Consider the following 17,047-nt stretch of genomic DNA (forward strand, 5'->3'; position numbering starts at 1 on the left):
GGAGGACCCTAGTCATTGTTGTTGGAGACGAGGGAATTAGAGTGGCAAATTGGGGTTGATGCCTACTCTTACCCTGGCCTTAATGAATCATGTAATATCTCTTCCCTACTTAGATATAAAAGTTATCAGAGATAGTTTCATTTTTCTTTAGTATGTAACTATCAATGATTGTATATATTTATATATCTATTAAGGTATAGACTTTGGTATTTTTACCATTGTACCCCGGTTTTTAGACATTTGAATTTTTAATTTAGATATCTTTCACATGTAATGTAAATTTTAATTAGTACTTTTAAGTATGATATACCTTGTTAAATATTTTTATTCCTTTAATTGTTGGCGTGATGGATACACTGTTCCTAAGGAAATGACATCATGTTTCACTTATTTAAAAAGTGCTGTTTCCTCTTATTCATGTTTCTGATGAAGCTTTCTGCATAGCAGGGGCGAAAACATTTTGTTTCCAATAAAGAGCGTTAAACCAGTTTTGGCATCTTCGGCTTGAGGGCTTTTTTACTTTAGTATGCTATATTCCTAATAACTTTATTTCCAATTTTTATATATTGGCATTGATGACATCCCCCCACTTTTACTGACTACTCCACCTTGCAATTCTAATATGCTCTTTAGGTTTTGCCCTCGTCTATATGTTATGTGAAGAGACTTTTCAAATTTTTTACTAATATGAATGTCTTCTGAAATAAGAGCCCAATTCGTATACAATATATTTGAAATCATTCCTGCATTTACTGAATAGGTTGTTGTAAACGTAGGACCAGGACTACTTGTCTTATTATTCATAACAGTTTTATTATCAGGGTATTATCCAATGTCATATACCCTCTATTCAATATGGGCTTAAAATGCCCATTATTTCTTTTTGTTGACAATTCTACACAAATTTGATCAAATAAAGCTTTGGGGTGTCCTCTCCTGATAAACATACCTTTAAGCAGGCTACATTCTGCTCGAAAGTCATCTTCAGAAGAAACCATCCTAGCAGCCCATACTAACTGCTCTTTCATCACAGCTTTTTTCTGATGAAAGGGATGGCTGCTAGAAAAGTGCAGGAATGAATTAGAATAAGTTGGCTTTCTATAAATGACCGTCTTATATCTGTTGTTGAACCTGTCTTTGGATACCTGTATGTCTAGAAAATTTATAGATTCAGTTGCAAACTGTGAGGTAAAGTCTAAAAAATCGCTTTTTGATATCTTCTATAAAAGGTGAGATAGTATTAATATCTCTTTTCCAGATAAAAACATATCATCCTGGTATCTTGTATACCACGCCGTATATTCCCAGAATAATTGGTTAAGTAAGAACTCTTGCTTCCAGTATGCTAAAACACAATTAGCGAAGCTCCCTCCGCATGGTGCACCCATAGCTACACCAGTTATTTGTTTATATATTTGACCATTAAACAGCTCATATTTTTCCAGGCCTTAATGAATGTGCTTCTATTAAGTGTATTTTGAAGCTAAAGGCTCTGGATAGGTAAATGTCATGTATATATAATATACATATATTGCATGAAGAATATATATGATTCTTATGGTTTTAAATATGAAAGTATGTATTTTGTTTTTCCTAATGTCTTTCTTAATGTTTTTCTTCATGCCTTAACAATTTTATAAGGTCATAAGTATGGATTTTTAATGCATTTTAGTATACTGTGGGGGTGAAACAACTTCAGCAATTAAGTTTTTGAGTTCAAGTCGGAGTGAATTTATTTCAATTGATTACTTAATTGCATTCTTGCTAGGGTAATGGCGTTAATAGTTGTTTAACTGAAATGTATAAAAACTACTGCATTTTGGGAACAAGTTGTCTGAGGAAGTTTAGATATTAATCTAGACAGAAGCGCTAACACAATAAATCCTGCTGAGAAGATTACAGCTGCTTTGTTTTTTTGTTTTTGATTAGTTTTTGCTGTTTGTGATTTTCCTTTATATGTTTACTTTGCCATATCATAATAATCTCTTGTATTCATGTTTGAATTCCCCAATACATTTCTTTACATCTTTCCATACTACACTTTTTCTTACTTTCTTATATCATCCCTGCTATTGAAAAGAAACACTTTTTATACTTATTTGAAAATTCAATCAACCATTCTTATCAATTTTTATAAAAGTCCTTTATGGTTATATGGTCCACCCATATTACAGTGGTTCCCACTCTCCATGTTCATCCCATAATTTCTCATTTATTCTTTTTATTCCCTTTCCTATTGTAATATACTCCTTTTCTCCCATCGCCTCCATCCATATTGTTAAATGATCCAAAAAAACTGTCTACTGTACACCCAAACCTTGTGAAAGTCAGTTTTGCATTCACTTTTATTCCACACAGCTAACATAATTTTTATCCCTTTAATTTTTTTAACATTGTGCCCTTTCTTTTTATATTTTCTCCTTAAATCACAATTAAAGTCCCCTGCCATAATAATTTTCATGTAAACACCACATGATTTAATATTTGGTGAAACATGTTCTCTTTCGTTGCTCTTTGTAAATTCTTATAATGCTGTAGTTCAGTAAACATGGTCTCCACCTCACATCCATAGGTTGGTATTAGGCTATTGGCCCAAGGGCCTATACAAGCCTAGCCATAACAATTCCCTGGCTATTTCTTCTCACACTGTTTACTTCCCTGGACCCCTGTCTAGCAGGGCGACTGACGTGATCCCCGGGGTGAATTTCTTTTCTCCCATCCAATCATCAAGGTTCCTTTTGAAAAGGGCCAAAGAGGCACTCTGCTTGACATGTATGGGCAGTATATTTCAGAGTTTGGGGAGTCTCTGGGTTAGGAACCTATCCCGCCAGCATGTTTTGTTTATTGTGATGACAAGGTTTAGATCCCTGGAGCATGTGGCTCTGAGGGATTGGGATTTCTTTAAGTGTAGCATGTCCAACAGCTCTGGGTTTGACATGGCTTGTATGTTAAGCAGAGATCGCCTCGGAGTAGACGGTCTGCGACAGAGCATAGCTGGAGTTTTTTAAGGTGGTCAGCATAGGGCATCTGCTGTAGGCCTGTGATTCTTTTAGTGAGGTATTCCTGCGGCCTTTCCAGTTATTGCAGATGTCTTGAGAGGTACATGGGGCATTGTACTCTATAATGGGTCTAATGAGGGATGAGTACAGTGGGACAATGACCTCCTTTTTTCTGGTTGAAAAGCCCTTAGTGATGAGGTGTGCCACATAGAAGGATTTCCTGTCCGTCAAAGCAATCCAGTTTACCACTTGAAGTGCGAAATTATTTTCCTTATAGAGATGAGATGTTGATGGAAGATGGCATTTCCAGAGGTCCTAAAACTGTTGTTCCTGCTTCCTTACAACGTGAATACATCCAGCTTTTGCATTGTGGTCACCCAGGTTCCAAATCTACCAAATGAAAGGCGAGAGGACTAATATTTTGGCCTTCTCTAGCAAAAGATATTAATGAAGTGCTTCTTCTTCAGTATGCAGTAGTAATAAACCGCATTTGCAAAAAGAATCACTTCAGCTAAGTCAAGTCCCTGAACTGCCTTGGTCAACAGTAACCACTGATATATTTGAGTGGAGCAATCAGCATTACTTAGTGTTGGTAGTCTCATATTCAAACTGGTTTGAGATCGATTTACTACCTAACCTAACATCTACTGCTGTTATCACCAAGTTGAAACGTCATTTCTCAGTCCATGGTAGTCCACACCAGGTCGTTTCTGACAGTGGTACATAATTTACCAGTCAGTTGTTTCAGAAATTTGCAAAAGAATGGAACTTTGTACATGTTACTAGTAGTCCAGAATATCCACAGTCAAATGGACTCACTGAACGTGCAGTACAGAGTGCAAAGCAATTACTAGAGAAGTCAAAGCGTGTCAATACCAACGTCTTTTTGAATTTACTCAATCCCAGAAACATACGCCTTGATGATATACTTGCTTATCAATTCCAGTTTGTTGAGGCTTAAAGCAAAGAACAACAGAACAATCTAAGCCCAACTATACAGAAGGCATGCTTTCCAGAAGTCCAACTGTGATAAGTAGAGCATATTTCTTCATCCATTGAAAGAAAGAGAGACAATGAGGATACAAACAGTGAAAGGTTTTGACCAGATTGGTCAAGTAACTCGTATATGTGCCAAGCCGAGATCCTACTCCATAGAATCTGAAGGTATTGGAGTACAGGAGAAATTGTAGACATTTTTTTCTTGTATCAGAATCAATATTGCAACATTGTTCCTCTGATACAGACTCTGGATCTCAGAGCAATCTATACAATGTTCCTGTTGCAGAACGTGTCTTAAATTCTGCTTCCTTCCATTCCTGATGATGTCCCCAAGGTTGAACATTCAGGAGAGACCATCCCAGTTGCTAGAAGTAATTCTAATTTCTAAGTTACACGATTTGGTCATATTTCCAAACCTAGTGTGAAATGCACAACAACCTGGACTTAATTGTCTACATGTATTTAGTTCTGCGTAATTGCATGACAAAGAATTATTTGTATTAATTGCATGTCAGTTGATGTCAATATTGCATGACTGTTTCGCAAAGAGGGAGGATGTAGAATAGTGTGTGTGTGTTGTTTCTTTAAGAAGCATTTCAAGGTCGGCACATGCATATAAATAGCAAGCACGTGCTGGGTTCAGTGCCATTTTGAGAGTACAGCCAGAGAATGAGCATGTATGAGTGTGATAGTCGTTTGTTTATAAGCTTATCTAAGTTAAAGTTAGTAAGCTTCAATCCTGATGTGTTTGTACATAATAAAGCTGCTTGAGCAGAATCCATGAATGCTTGTCAGTTTCATCCTGACTAGATGAGCGACAAGTTCTTTTGTGTGTGTACCTTTAACTCCCAGTCGGTGTGGCTAGAGCCTTTAAAAAAATGAAGTTGTCACCTTACAGTTCAAGCAAATACTCATATCTCTGGAACCATGATTGTTACAAGAAAACCGTAAATGGCAAACTATTCAGGACAAATTAATGTTAGTATTGGGACCTACATCCAGTTCAAGGCTTTAAAATGGATTTTATAAGCCAAAATAAAGGCAGTGAATATTAATTTTGTAATGTTGTATTAACAGCTTATGATATCTTGGTAATCATTGAAGTAAGACAAATACTGCCAGCAGGATTTTCATTATACACCTGTCAGCTTACATACAAGGCGATGCAGTACTGTTACCTGAATGTTGAGATATTTAGTGAAATATGAAAATTATTATAATACAAATAAGCAGTATACAAGTAATATTCAGTATCTGTTTAGCCGCATTAGACCAACGTCAAATATCAATACAATTGTGTTTGCCATCATGTATGCTTTGATGAAATGTTCTGGTACTTTGTATGTATCATGTGTCTGGAATGATTAATGCAAATATGAACAAGTAATATTTGATTCCTGGAGGCATCAGTTGGCGGTAACTGCAGAAACACCTGGAGGCACACTGTGCTCTAATGAGTTGATAGTATATTTTCTCAGCACAGAAAAGTGGGGGGTTTATTTGTAGTAAAATACATGAAGCATACCAAGCCTAGGCTGTGGATCACTGTAAAAGGTTGCATTTAAGATCTAGTGATGACAGTAGGTATGTTATTTTTCCCATATGGTGTGATATTTCAATGTGTAGAAATCTGAAATGAAACAGACTAGTTTCAAAGTAATTCTTTTTTTTTCAACTACATTTTGGATTATGTGTTTATCTCTGCATAGCAAGGGATGTTTTTAAACTTTAATTATGTTTTTTCTTGAATACAGCTATACAGTGCCTTCCAAGATGAGCGATATCTTTACATGGTAATGGAATACATGCCTGGAGGGGACCTTGTAAACCTTATGAGTAACTATGAAGTACCTGAAAAATGGGCAAAATTCTACACAGCTGAAGTTGTACTTGCTCTGGATGCTATCCATTCATTGGGTTTAATACATCGTGATGTGAAGCCTGATAATATGCTGCTAGACAAACACGGGCACTTAAAATTAGCTGATTTTGGCACGTGCATGAAAATGGATAAGGTAAGTGAACGGTACATTTCTATACAAAATATGATCTACAAGTTTTTCAGTTTAACTTGCCATCTGTCCACTTGGAGTTGTAGAGATATTCATTTTTTTTCTTTAATGTTAGTTTAATGTTACTGTATAGTGTGTGTTTGCAGCAAATGTTGCTGATATGTTTATAATGCTAGATATTGCACACCTGGTGTACTGTATGTTATAGTTACATATTTATTCTAACCTGAATTCTTGATATTTGTTTGTGGTATGTTGATGAGTCCAGATATTTTGCATGTTGCTGCACTAGGTATTATAGCTACTGGAAGTTCGTTAGAAGTGTTAGCATGCTTTAGTTGTACTGCTGACTTTCATGTGGAACTGCTTTCCTGGGCCTCTGCTGAAAATTGGCTCTACCCAGTCTTGACTATCCAGGTTATCATATGGAAAAGTGTGTTAGGTTACTGAGATGCATTGGAGTGAAATTGTGCCATTAACACAACTGAGTACAGATGTTGCCCTGACAGTAAATCTGCCAGTTAAAATGGGTGTAAACATTTGAAATACTTAAGCTTTTGGAGGCTAGTATACTAGGAGAATGCTGAGCTTTTCAGGGTACCTTTCTACTGTAGTGAGGAAAGAATACATATATTTTGATTTATATAAATGTACAAATGTGATTAAGACATGCATGTGCTGCACACAGTTGGCTACAGTTTTGTTCACTGTAGAATAGCCATTCATATAGTGATTTGAAGTGTGTGGTTTTATTTATTTACTTGCTTGTTTAATTTGGAGGTTAACAGAAATTTTGGTCAACAGTTTACTAGACAAAATACAAATTGTGTCAATTATATTTGTCAGACTGAAATTGTGATTTTTCCAGATTTCTCCCTTAGTGTCCAAAGACTTGAAAATTATATATATATATATATATATATATATATATATATATATATATATATATATATATAGTAAACAGACATAACTTCAGGGATTAAAAGAAGAAAGAGAATCTTGTATGTCATGTACAAACTATGACTCAGCAACTTGTATCAAGTTAAGGACATAATTACTCTTTTTTTTTAATGTAATATGCATTATTAATTTTGTCTTAACTGTCATACATAGACAAAACATCATTAATGAGAAGAGCTATCAAAGGAGAAAAATAAATCGCTACTACCTTAGGGAATGTTAATCCGTCATAACTGTTTTTGTTATGGTGCCCTGCAGTTGTGCTTCATATTTGCAAAAATACAATCTTAAGCACCTTCCAGCTCTGTTTAATTCTAATTTCACACTAGAGCACAAACAGCAGCAAGAAGCTAAAACTCTCTCTTAAAAGCTGTAATATAATTCACATTGTCACACTTCTTTTTTGTGTGTGTAGCATGAGTGCATTACAGCTTTTTACAGGATCAAGTACCGGACTGTACTTGCAGCTGTCTGTAAAGCAGCACCAAGTTACTTTGCAATTTTCAAAGCTGTAAAGCACTTCATACCTCTACACTTCTATTTCTGTTTTCTGTAACTAGTAGTACATTAAAACAGGTAAAGCTCCATGCACTGCAAAGAATTATGTTCAAGTCTCTCCGATCATAACCAACTTGGTTTATGTTCTCAAATTGTTCTCAGACTGGATGTCAAGATTCAAGTTGTTGCTACACACTGAATGAATTTGTTGACATCCATACCTCAAAAATATAAGTTGGTTGTGATTGAAGACTTTGTTGTAATCCTGTGTATCATAACCATAAAACTGTGTGGTGTAGAACAGAGGTTATTAGCCACATTCATTGGATAACTGATAGCAACATTGTGGATTGCTGCTTTACATTTTTGATGCATCTCACTTTCTAGAGTTCATAATCCAGTACTGCACTTGATTTTTATGTGCTGGCGAACAATAAATCCAGGCTGAAATTAGTTACTTGCATTCCTGTTTGTACCTCCAAAGAAGTGAACAAACACATTTTCCAAAATGGATGGTTTCTGACAGTTGTCACATCTTCCAGAGCCTATGTCCGTGCATTGAAAATGTGTTCCTGCCAAGTCACTTTTTCATGCATTCCACAGGATTTGCAGGATTTTTTTTTTATTACTTAATCAGATAAGTGGCTGTCTCTGTAAATCCTTTTCAGCCATGGCCCAGGTTTCATATGACACAAAATATTTTACTGTTTATTATAGGCAATAATTCAGCATGTTTGGGGGAGGAAGGTGGAAACTGGGTAATCCACAGAAAACTCATCCAGGCACTGAGAGAATTTGCAGACTCCACAGAGGCAGTGAGTTACCGGAAGTGGGGCTTGAACTTCAGACTTTGGAGCTATGAAACAAAGACCTTCTCACTGTGCCACTTTGCAGCAGTGATGGAGAGATAAGATCTGTGGGACTGTAGTAAATGTATATTATCTTGAGGTGGAGTGACTTCAAGGTAATGGGCTTGAGTCATTTATATGTTTTTCTCCCAGATGGGACAAAGTCAGGGATGTGTGGCGTACCTATGGATGTAAATTTGCTAAGATAAATCCAAACTTATAAATATATAGACTTTTAGTGTATCCATTTCAGTCAGTATTTATGGGAAGTGGAAGAAACCAGCATACCTGGAGAAAATCCATGCAGATAAATGAGAATGACATGTAAACTCTGCACAGACAGACTGGAAGTTAGGATTGAATCCCAGACCCTGCAGCCGTGAGGCAGAGAGCTTCTCACTTGCTTGTCATGCTGAGTGGGGTATGTTAAGTAATGATTGATGGAATTATTTATTCATTCATTTATTTTATTTGATTAATTTATTTCAGTTTGATAGCAAGGTAAAGAAGACTGGTCGATATACCCTTTTCAGTTGTGACCTGGGTACCATGGCACAAGGCACAGACAGAAAGTTATGCATAGACTGAAGAATACAATGAGTTGTACACAGTACAGTAATAAAAGTTGAAACAGTTCATGTTATGTTGTCCTGTCTCGCCTTCATTCTTACTTGGATAGGTTCGGAGCTGATCCTCGGCTCCGACTCTGCCGAATACACAGCTGGAAATCTCAAACTTGGCTCTTGGCAGGTAGGTATCCCATGATGCAGTGGTGCAACTCTCCAGATCTCGTTTGCCGCTTTACGAGGTTGGATGTGCTCTTCTTGGCTGTGGCTAAGTTTTTGTCTTTTTCACGCAATTAGCTTAATTTTTCTAGTGTTTTCTTGCATTTATAGTGTTTGTTAGTGTGTTTAAATAGATTAAGCATGTAGCTAATCTTATCTCTTTCTTCTGTTGGTTGCTGTTTTTTGGGCTATCGATTTTTTTCGCAGGCCTTGTATCCCACAGTTTTTTTGTAGTGGTGTGTTGTTTACTACCTTTTCTCAGTAGTTGATATTTAGCAGTAGTTGATATTTAGCTTGTTTAAATTAGAGAGCTAATCACCCGTTTTAGTTAGAGGGCTGGTAGTATTAGTAGTTAGTGTGCGTTATTCCTGGTATCTAGGGCCATTTAAGTTAAAGGCCCTAGTGCTACTCTTCTTGTTAAAGTTTCTCTAGTTATAGTTACTTATATGTGTAGTGTTTATTAGATTAGAGTGCTACTCTTCGTCAGAGTTTCTAGTTTGTCCTTACTTAGACTGCAGTGTTGTTGAGCTTAGAGTGTGTTGTATATCAGTTCTGAAAAGTTGCCTTTGCAATTTATTTTTGGGAACTCTCTTCTGTTGTGTCTAAAGAATCTAGAGCGAGGGAGCATAAGCCTTTGGGCTTTAAAAAATGTCAATTGCTGACAGACATGTCCTTTGCGTATACTGTCTAGGGGCTATTCATTTACAGGAGGATTGTACTTTGTCATTCCTTTAGCGCACGAGTGTTACAGGAAAGGAGAAACAAATTGATTCTCAAGGGGCTCTTAAAGCCAACCTTTGAGGAAGCTGTACAGAGTGCTGCTTCTTCTTCTTCGTCCTCTTCTTGTAGAACTGTCGGTTCTGGGACCCCCTTCAGTGATCATGGAGCAGACATCTACTCAGACTCTCTCAGGGCCATCCGGAGTGTCTGGGAGCTTGAATTCTGTGGCCGGCCCCCGTGGGGGGCACTCGGGCCTGAACTTCAGTTACGAGTCTACCCCTTGGAGCATCGGCTCGGGTGAAATTGGATCCCACGTCAGCCTTAAAGCCGATCTCCCTGGGTCAGGGGGTGTCCTCTGTCTCTTCAGAGCCGGGGACAACTTCGGAACTGGTGAGGTCTGCTTTCGAGCTGATGAGTGTGCTGTCTTCCTCTACAGCTCTACATAGGGATACCAGCATCCGTCCCTCTAAGGCACTGGCTACTGTCTCAGCACCATCCCATCCACAGGACAGCAGAGATCCAGAGCCTCAGGATCCCCCACTGGGTGAACCCCTGTCTTCCAAGGCCTCCCCAGAATACCCTTCTGAGGAGCCCCTTGGAAGAGAACTTGCAAGAGGAAGATATAGAATCCCCTGATGAGTCGGTCACCTCAGATACTGACCTCGAATAGTCAGAAGGGTCCCCATGGTCATCCTCTGACTATATCTCATTTGCAGATATCCTAAAGATATTAAAGCAGAGAGGCGGCTGGAAAACCATCACCCCTTCTGATGAGGAGTTGGTGTACCTGAAAGCCTTTGGATCTCAACCTTCAGCCTCCTGGGTGTCTCTGCCTTTCATTGATCTAATGGACTTGGTCAGGCGAAAAGTGTAGGAGTCACATGATACTATGGTACCAGTCCCTCGGAAGCCAAACAAGTTCTTGTCTGCCCCTACTGGAAAGGATTTTCTCACAAAGGGGTGTACCTGTAGATGCTATGGTGGTGGCAGCAGCCACCAAGAAGGAACTCTCTGAGACATCCTCATCTGTTCATTCTCCGAACAAATATTCTCGAACGATGGCCAGATACGGGAAGTGTCTTTTCGTCAGCGACTTTTACAGTCCGATCGTTGAACTACCTAACTCACTTTGTAAGGCTACAAAGAGATCTCCTGAAAGAGCTAGGAGATGCTCTACAAAGTACATTAGCTGCGGGGGTGAATAAGAAGGTCTCTTCCCAGCTATCCACCTTAAATTCTATCGACAACTTCTCCATGAGGCTGATATCTTGCGCAGCGGATGAAGTGAGCAGTGCAGCGGGTTCAGGAGTTTCCCTGAGGAGACACTCCTGGATGTGCTTGTGCAGTTTTGCGGAACCTTTTAAGTCTACTTTACTAATGCCCCCTTTGATGGTTCCTCAGTCTTTGGACCCAAAGTAAAGGACACACACTCACCAGATGCGAGCAGGAACTGAAAAGTCTCTCTGCCATTGGAGTACGTTTTTCTGTACCTTCAAGACCTTACCCTAAAGTTCAGAAGAGTGGGGAAAATGTGGTTCAAAAGATCCCAGGGAGCTTTCCAAGACGGACAACGTGAATCCTTCCCCAGGGGCAGAGGGGGGGGGTAACAATGGTAGACATTGTCCTAGAGGCAGAGGGGGGTCCATAAAACCAAGGTGACAGTGACTGCTTTTGTGGACGTTCCTGTCGGCGCTCCTGAAAGGAGGCCCTCCTGCTCTACTCTGGAGGCAGTCTGGGGGGCGTTTGTCTTTGTACCCAGAAGCCTGGCAGAATATCACAAGAAACAAGTGGTACTAAGAATAATATCCGGAGGATATTTCATTCCCTTTTGCTACCCTGTCCCACAAATCAGAACAGTCCCGGATGTCCCACCCAATCTAAGGGAGCAAGCAGCTATAGAAATCCAAAAGTTTCTAGACAAAAGAGTCATCCAAGAAGTCCCCACAGACCAAACAGGATTCAGAACTTGCTGAAGATTCTTTTTGGTGCCAAATGAACAGTGGACTGGAGACCCATATTAGACCTAAGCAAGTTAAACGAATCTGTCAAAAAGTCAAAGTTCTGAATCGTGACACTGCAGTCAATACTTTCCTTCTTAGGGAAAGACGATTGGATGTGCTTGGTAGACCTCCAAGATGCATACTACCACATAAAATGGACAGAGCATTGAGGAGTCATTTACACTTCCGGCTGGGAGTCAGTCATCATCAGTTCCGAGCTCTGCCCTTTAGTCTCACTACAGCCCCCAGAATGTTCACCGAATGCATGGCAGTAGTCATGGCTCACTTGAGGTGTCTGGGATCCCAAGTCTTTCTGTATCTGGACAACTGTCTCCTAACTGCCACCAGCAAGCATCTACTCCAGCAAGCCAGGGGTGTGACTTTGGAAATTTGTGCTCAGTTAGGCATAACAGTCAACTTACAAAAATCTGCCTTGTTGCCCTATCAACATATTATCTTCATAGGCCCAGATCTAGACGCTGTTTCTTTGATGGCACGTCTTCCAGCCGACAGAATTTCAGCCGTCAGGCAGCATGTACTTCACCTTCTTCCCAAGGACAAGGAAAAGGCAAAAGTAGTTCTGAAACTCCTAGGAACAATGGCTTCAACCATAACACTAGTTCCTCTCACCAGAATGCACATAAGAATCCTTCAATGGCTTTTGTTCTCCCAATGGTCACTTCAAGAGCTCCCAATGTCCCACCTCATCAGAATAATGGAGTAATGCAAAAAGGACCTATGGTGGTGGATCCAGTCCGACCATGTGACCATTGGGAGACCCTTTATTCCACGACAACCGGTTACTACAGTGACCATGGATGCTTCCCAGATAGGATGGTGGGGCATTACCTGGGAAGAATGGTCCAAGGTATGTGGCAGGAACACGAGGCCCACTTGCACATAAATGTCCTAGACATGTGAGAGCAGTGCTTCTGGCGTTGCAAGCACTCCATAACTCTCTTCTAGGGATGATTGCTATACCTTCAGACAGTGTCGGTGGTTTGGTACATAAACAAGCAAGGGTGAACCAAATCCTATCCTCTTTGTCACGAGGCCCTGAGAGTGTGGCAATGGGCAATTTTTTCCCAGTGCTTTCTAGTAGCAACGCACATCCCGGGGAAGTCCAACGTGATAGCAGACAAGCTGAGCAGAGCAATATTGATGCCTCACGAGTGGTCTCTGAACCAGAACATAGCAGAAAGGATATTCCGGAAATGGGGTCAGCCTTGCTGCGATCTTTTCACCACTTCCATGAATGCCAAGTGCAGCAGCTACTTTGCTCTAATTCCCCCACTGGGGGAGACACCAAGAGACGCACGTGTACACGATTGGCCCTCTGGACTTCTTTATGCCTTTCCTCCATTTCCCCTCATACCCAGCGTCATCCAGGAAGCAGGATGATTCTCATTGGCCCATGTTGGCCCTGTCAGATTTGGTTCCCCTTCCTTTGGCCTCATCTTCATGAGAAGCCTTGGACTCTGGACCCAGTTCCAGACCTGCTGACACATATGTCAGGTAGAACAAAACAAATTCCAAGTCATTGGATCGGTAACAGTTCCAGTAAATGTCCAGAAATATCGACCACAAAGCAACGAGTTGAATAATTATTGTCTTTAATCAAACAGGCAAGAAGTAAACCACGCTAGTACAAAGTACGTTCACAGAGTATATCTGCTTCCTCAGGTGACAATGTCGTTGCTTTGTGGTCGATATTTTTGGACACACACGTCATGTACACTTCATCCTTTTCTCCACACCCTCAACTTGACAGCGTGGCTGCTCCACTTCCCACTTTAGTCAGGCTTCAAAATTTCACCCCAACAATTTCTATTAGAAGAGACTATATTCTAGCAAGTAGAAAAGATTTTCTCACTGGGCACAAAATAGAAACAGTGACCCCTTTTTCTGCGCCTATTGCATTCATTCTAGAATACCTGGTGGAACTCTTCCAACAAGGCTCCGCTGCAGCAACCATTAAGGTCCAGCTGGCTGCAATTTCAAATTTCCACATTGGTGACCATTCTTCTAATTTAATGTTGCACAGGTTGTGTAATGCATTTTTGAAAGACGCTTCCTTATTGAGACCTCCCTTTAAAGGAACCACTTCCTCCGTGGGATTTGATTTTTGTTCTCTCTCAACTTACACTGCCACCGTTTGAGCCTTCTTCATCTTGTGACCTCAGATTTCTGTCATGGAAGACCATTTTTCTAGTAGCTGTGACATCTGCCAGAAGGGTCTCAGAGTTGCAAGCATTATCCATTAAACCACCATGTCTGATTTTTCACAAGGACAGGGTATCGTTGCAAATGAATCCATCCTTTGTACCTAAGGTTTGCTGTCAAGCCAATATCAATCAATCCATTGACCTCTCGGTTTTCTTTCCCAACCATACCAACAAGGCAGAGTATATATATATATATTCCATCAGTTGGACGTGCATAGACAACTCAGATTCTATTTGCATAGAACTAAAGCTTTCATGAAATCTGACCAATTATTCATCTCCTTCTCTGAGGCAAAAAAGGGTATGCCAGTTAAGTTACCCTTTCTAATTGACTCTCAAATTGTATCACCTTTATCTATACCTCCAATAATAGAGAACTACCATTCAAAGTTAGGAGTCATTCAACCAGAGCACTAGCTACTTCATCTGCTTTTCAGGCCAGAATTTCTATGGAAAGCATTTGTCCTGCAGCTGCGTGGGCCAATCCTCATACATTTATCACTCATTACAAAGTGGATTTGGCCTCCAGGGATAGGGCCTCTTTTGGTTCCACTGTGCTCAAAGGTGTACTCCTGTTAGCTCCTCGGGGAAAAGGTGCTAAGGACGCTGTCCCATCCAAGTAAGAATGAAGGCGAGCTAGGACAACATAACATAAATTAGTTGTGTACTCACAATAATGTTCCATGTTTGTTGTCCATCTTGCCATTCATTCTTACGACCCCTCCCTCCTCCCCATCCAAGGACTCCTAGAGGACCTGGTGGTTATCTTTCCTCGTCACAGGAGTTCCTTGACTCAGATTGTTTCTCCTTGGTATGGGGTCCTATATATATATATATATATATATATATATATATATATATATATATATATATATATATATAAATATATATATATATATATATATTTACTTATGTTACTCATTAGTAAGTCAGCAGCAAACAAGATCTGGAGAGTTGCATCACTGCATCATGGGATACCTACCTGCCACAAGCCAAGTTTGAGACTTCCAGCTGTGTATTCGGCTGAGTTGGAGCCGAGTATCGGCTCCAAACCCATCCAAGTAAGAATGAATGGCGAGATGGACAAAAAACATGGAACATTGCGGTGAGTACATAACTTCTTTTTTTATATGTTTTTGTTTCCAATTTAAATGCAAGTGGTGATATTAATGTGCAATTAAGGTAGACATTTAATTTAGCCGGTGATCATTTGTTAAAAGTATGTATTTACAAATAAGTGTGTATAGCATGGGCTGCAACAACTAGCCATTGTCATGGAATCAAGAACATCTGATGTCCTTACGCAGTTCTTTTAACTTGTTTCTAAATAATTGAAGTGTCTTTTGCTGCCTCACTTTTGCAGGTAATTTATTCCAAACAGCTGGGCCTACTGCGGTGTGTGTTTGTGTGTGTGTGTGTGGTGTAAAACAACAATCACAGCAGCGCTAGCCACCTGGCTGTGTAAACTGTGGCTCTGGATGATTGTCACTTTTGAAGTGACACCCCAACCCCATGTGCAAATATGGGAAAAATGGGTTGTGGATGGATGGGTGAAACTGGGCCTAGCGTAGAGAAAGCTTTCTATGTTTTAAAACAAAGTCTAATGAGGGTAATGCTCTCTTAGTTAATCCTAAGTGTGTAGTTAGGCTGCTTGGTTTGTAGTTTTTTCTTTTGGGGGGGCAGTTTTTAACAGCTAGTAGATTTGACAGCGACCTAGAAGGTTCAGGAGGTGTGAGATACTGTAGCATAGTTTTAGCTGGTGGAATGTTTTTGCAAATAATATTGTTAGTATGTCTGGTCAATGAAAGAGCAAGTTCCAGGGTGCTCCCAAGGTACTTGGGTTCTGTTACAGGTGATAGTGGGTTGCCATTTGTATCGGTAATAATTAGATTTGGGGATATATGGATTTTTGTGGGGTGTTAAATACCATGACGTTAAACTTCAGCTGATGGATTAGGAGCATATTTTTCATTTGTCGAGTGGAATGTATCTTGTAAAGCTAGATTTTAGTTTATTTTGATAGGTCAAGGTGTTCTTACATGATTCCAATAGTAAGATATCTTGTATATAAAGAACGAAGTTAAGGTGGGGCAAGTCATTGGATGTATTATTAATGAAGAGGGAAGTAACACTGGAACAAGGACGAATCTTTATGGGACTACTCTGTTAATATTGCCTTCAGTCAAAAGACAATTTCCTAGATGTACTTGGAATGCTCTGTTTTGGAGGTAACTTTGAAACCATGTTATTGTATTTGAGCCTTTACTGAATTTGGTAAGTTTGTAGTCGAGCAAGTTATGATTTTACTGTTTTCAGTGCTGTTGTCTTATCAATGAGCAGATTCCCTGTTAGTTTTTAATCAATCATATTGTCATGATAGCTGTGTATAAATGTGTTGTGGTACTGAAAGAATTTTTGAAATCATATTGGTTATCACAAAGAAGTCTATTTGTTTATATGATCCTAGAGTTGTTTGCATGGAAGTTTTTCAAATGTTTCTGCTGTGGGTCGTGTTTGCTATACATCTGTAATTTTTGTATTCCTTAGAGTTTGCTTTTCTTGGGGGGGGGGGGGTGACGTGCAAGTGCTTAAAGGAAGTAAGAAAATAGAAGTGGTTAAGGAGAGAAGTGAGAGGTGATTCTGTGAAGGGAGCTGTCATTTTCATGAAGGTGAAATATAGTTGTTTTTAAATAACTTCAATTGTTACTTAAGGTATAGACACACATACATTAATAAAAGTGAAAACAAAGGCTTAAAACAACTAAGAAACCAAAAAAACAGGTAGCAGGTATGCAGTCGGCAGCAAACGTTTATTTAAGCGCTTTTCATTAGCTCTACAAAGCTGACTTCATCAGAATACGTTCAATGTCCATAAAACCATATATATATATATATATATATATATATATATAGTAGAATTCACTCAATTGGCACAACAGCCCCTATAAAAACATCTCAATTTTAAAGTGTTGAAAAAAAGGTTAAAAGGTATGTACAAGTA

At 39.4% G+C, this 17,047-nt stretch overlaps 1 protein-coding gene across 1 annotated transcript in view; it reads left to right on the plus strand.

Annotated features, from left to right (window-relative positions):
* Positions 1 to 17,047, plus strand: part of ROCK2 (Rho associated coiled-coil containing protein kinase 2) — a gene marked incomplete in the record, with an annotated part of 2,656,097 nt that overhangs the window by 419,864 nt on the left and 2,219,186 nt on the right. The window contains 1 exon segment of the mRNA XM_044082273.1: positions 5,753 to 6,013. Coding sequence (XP_043938208.1) covers positions 5,753 to 6,013 — 261 coding nt within the window.

Source organism: Protopterus annectens, chromosome 1.part1, assembly GCF_019279795.1.
Source record: "Protopterus annectens isolate FY-2018-M chromosome 1.part1, PAN1.0, whole genome shotgun sequence".
Classification (NCBI taxonomy): domain Eukaryota; kingdom Metazoa; phylum Chordata; order Ceratodontiformes; family Protopteridae; genus Protopterus; species Protopterus annectens.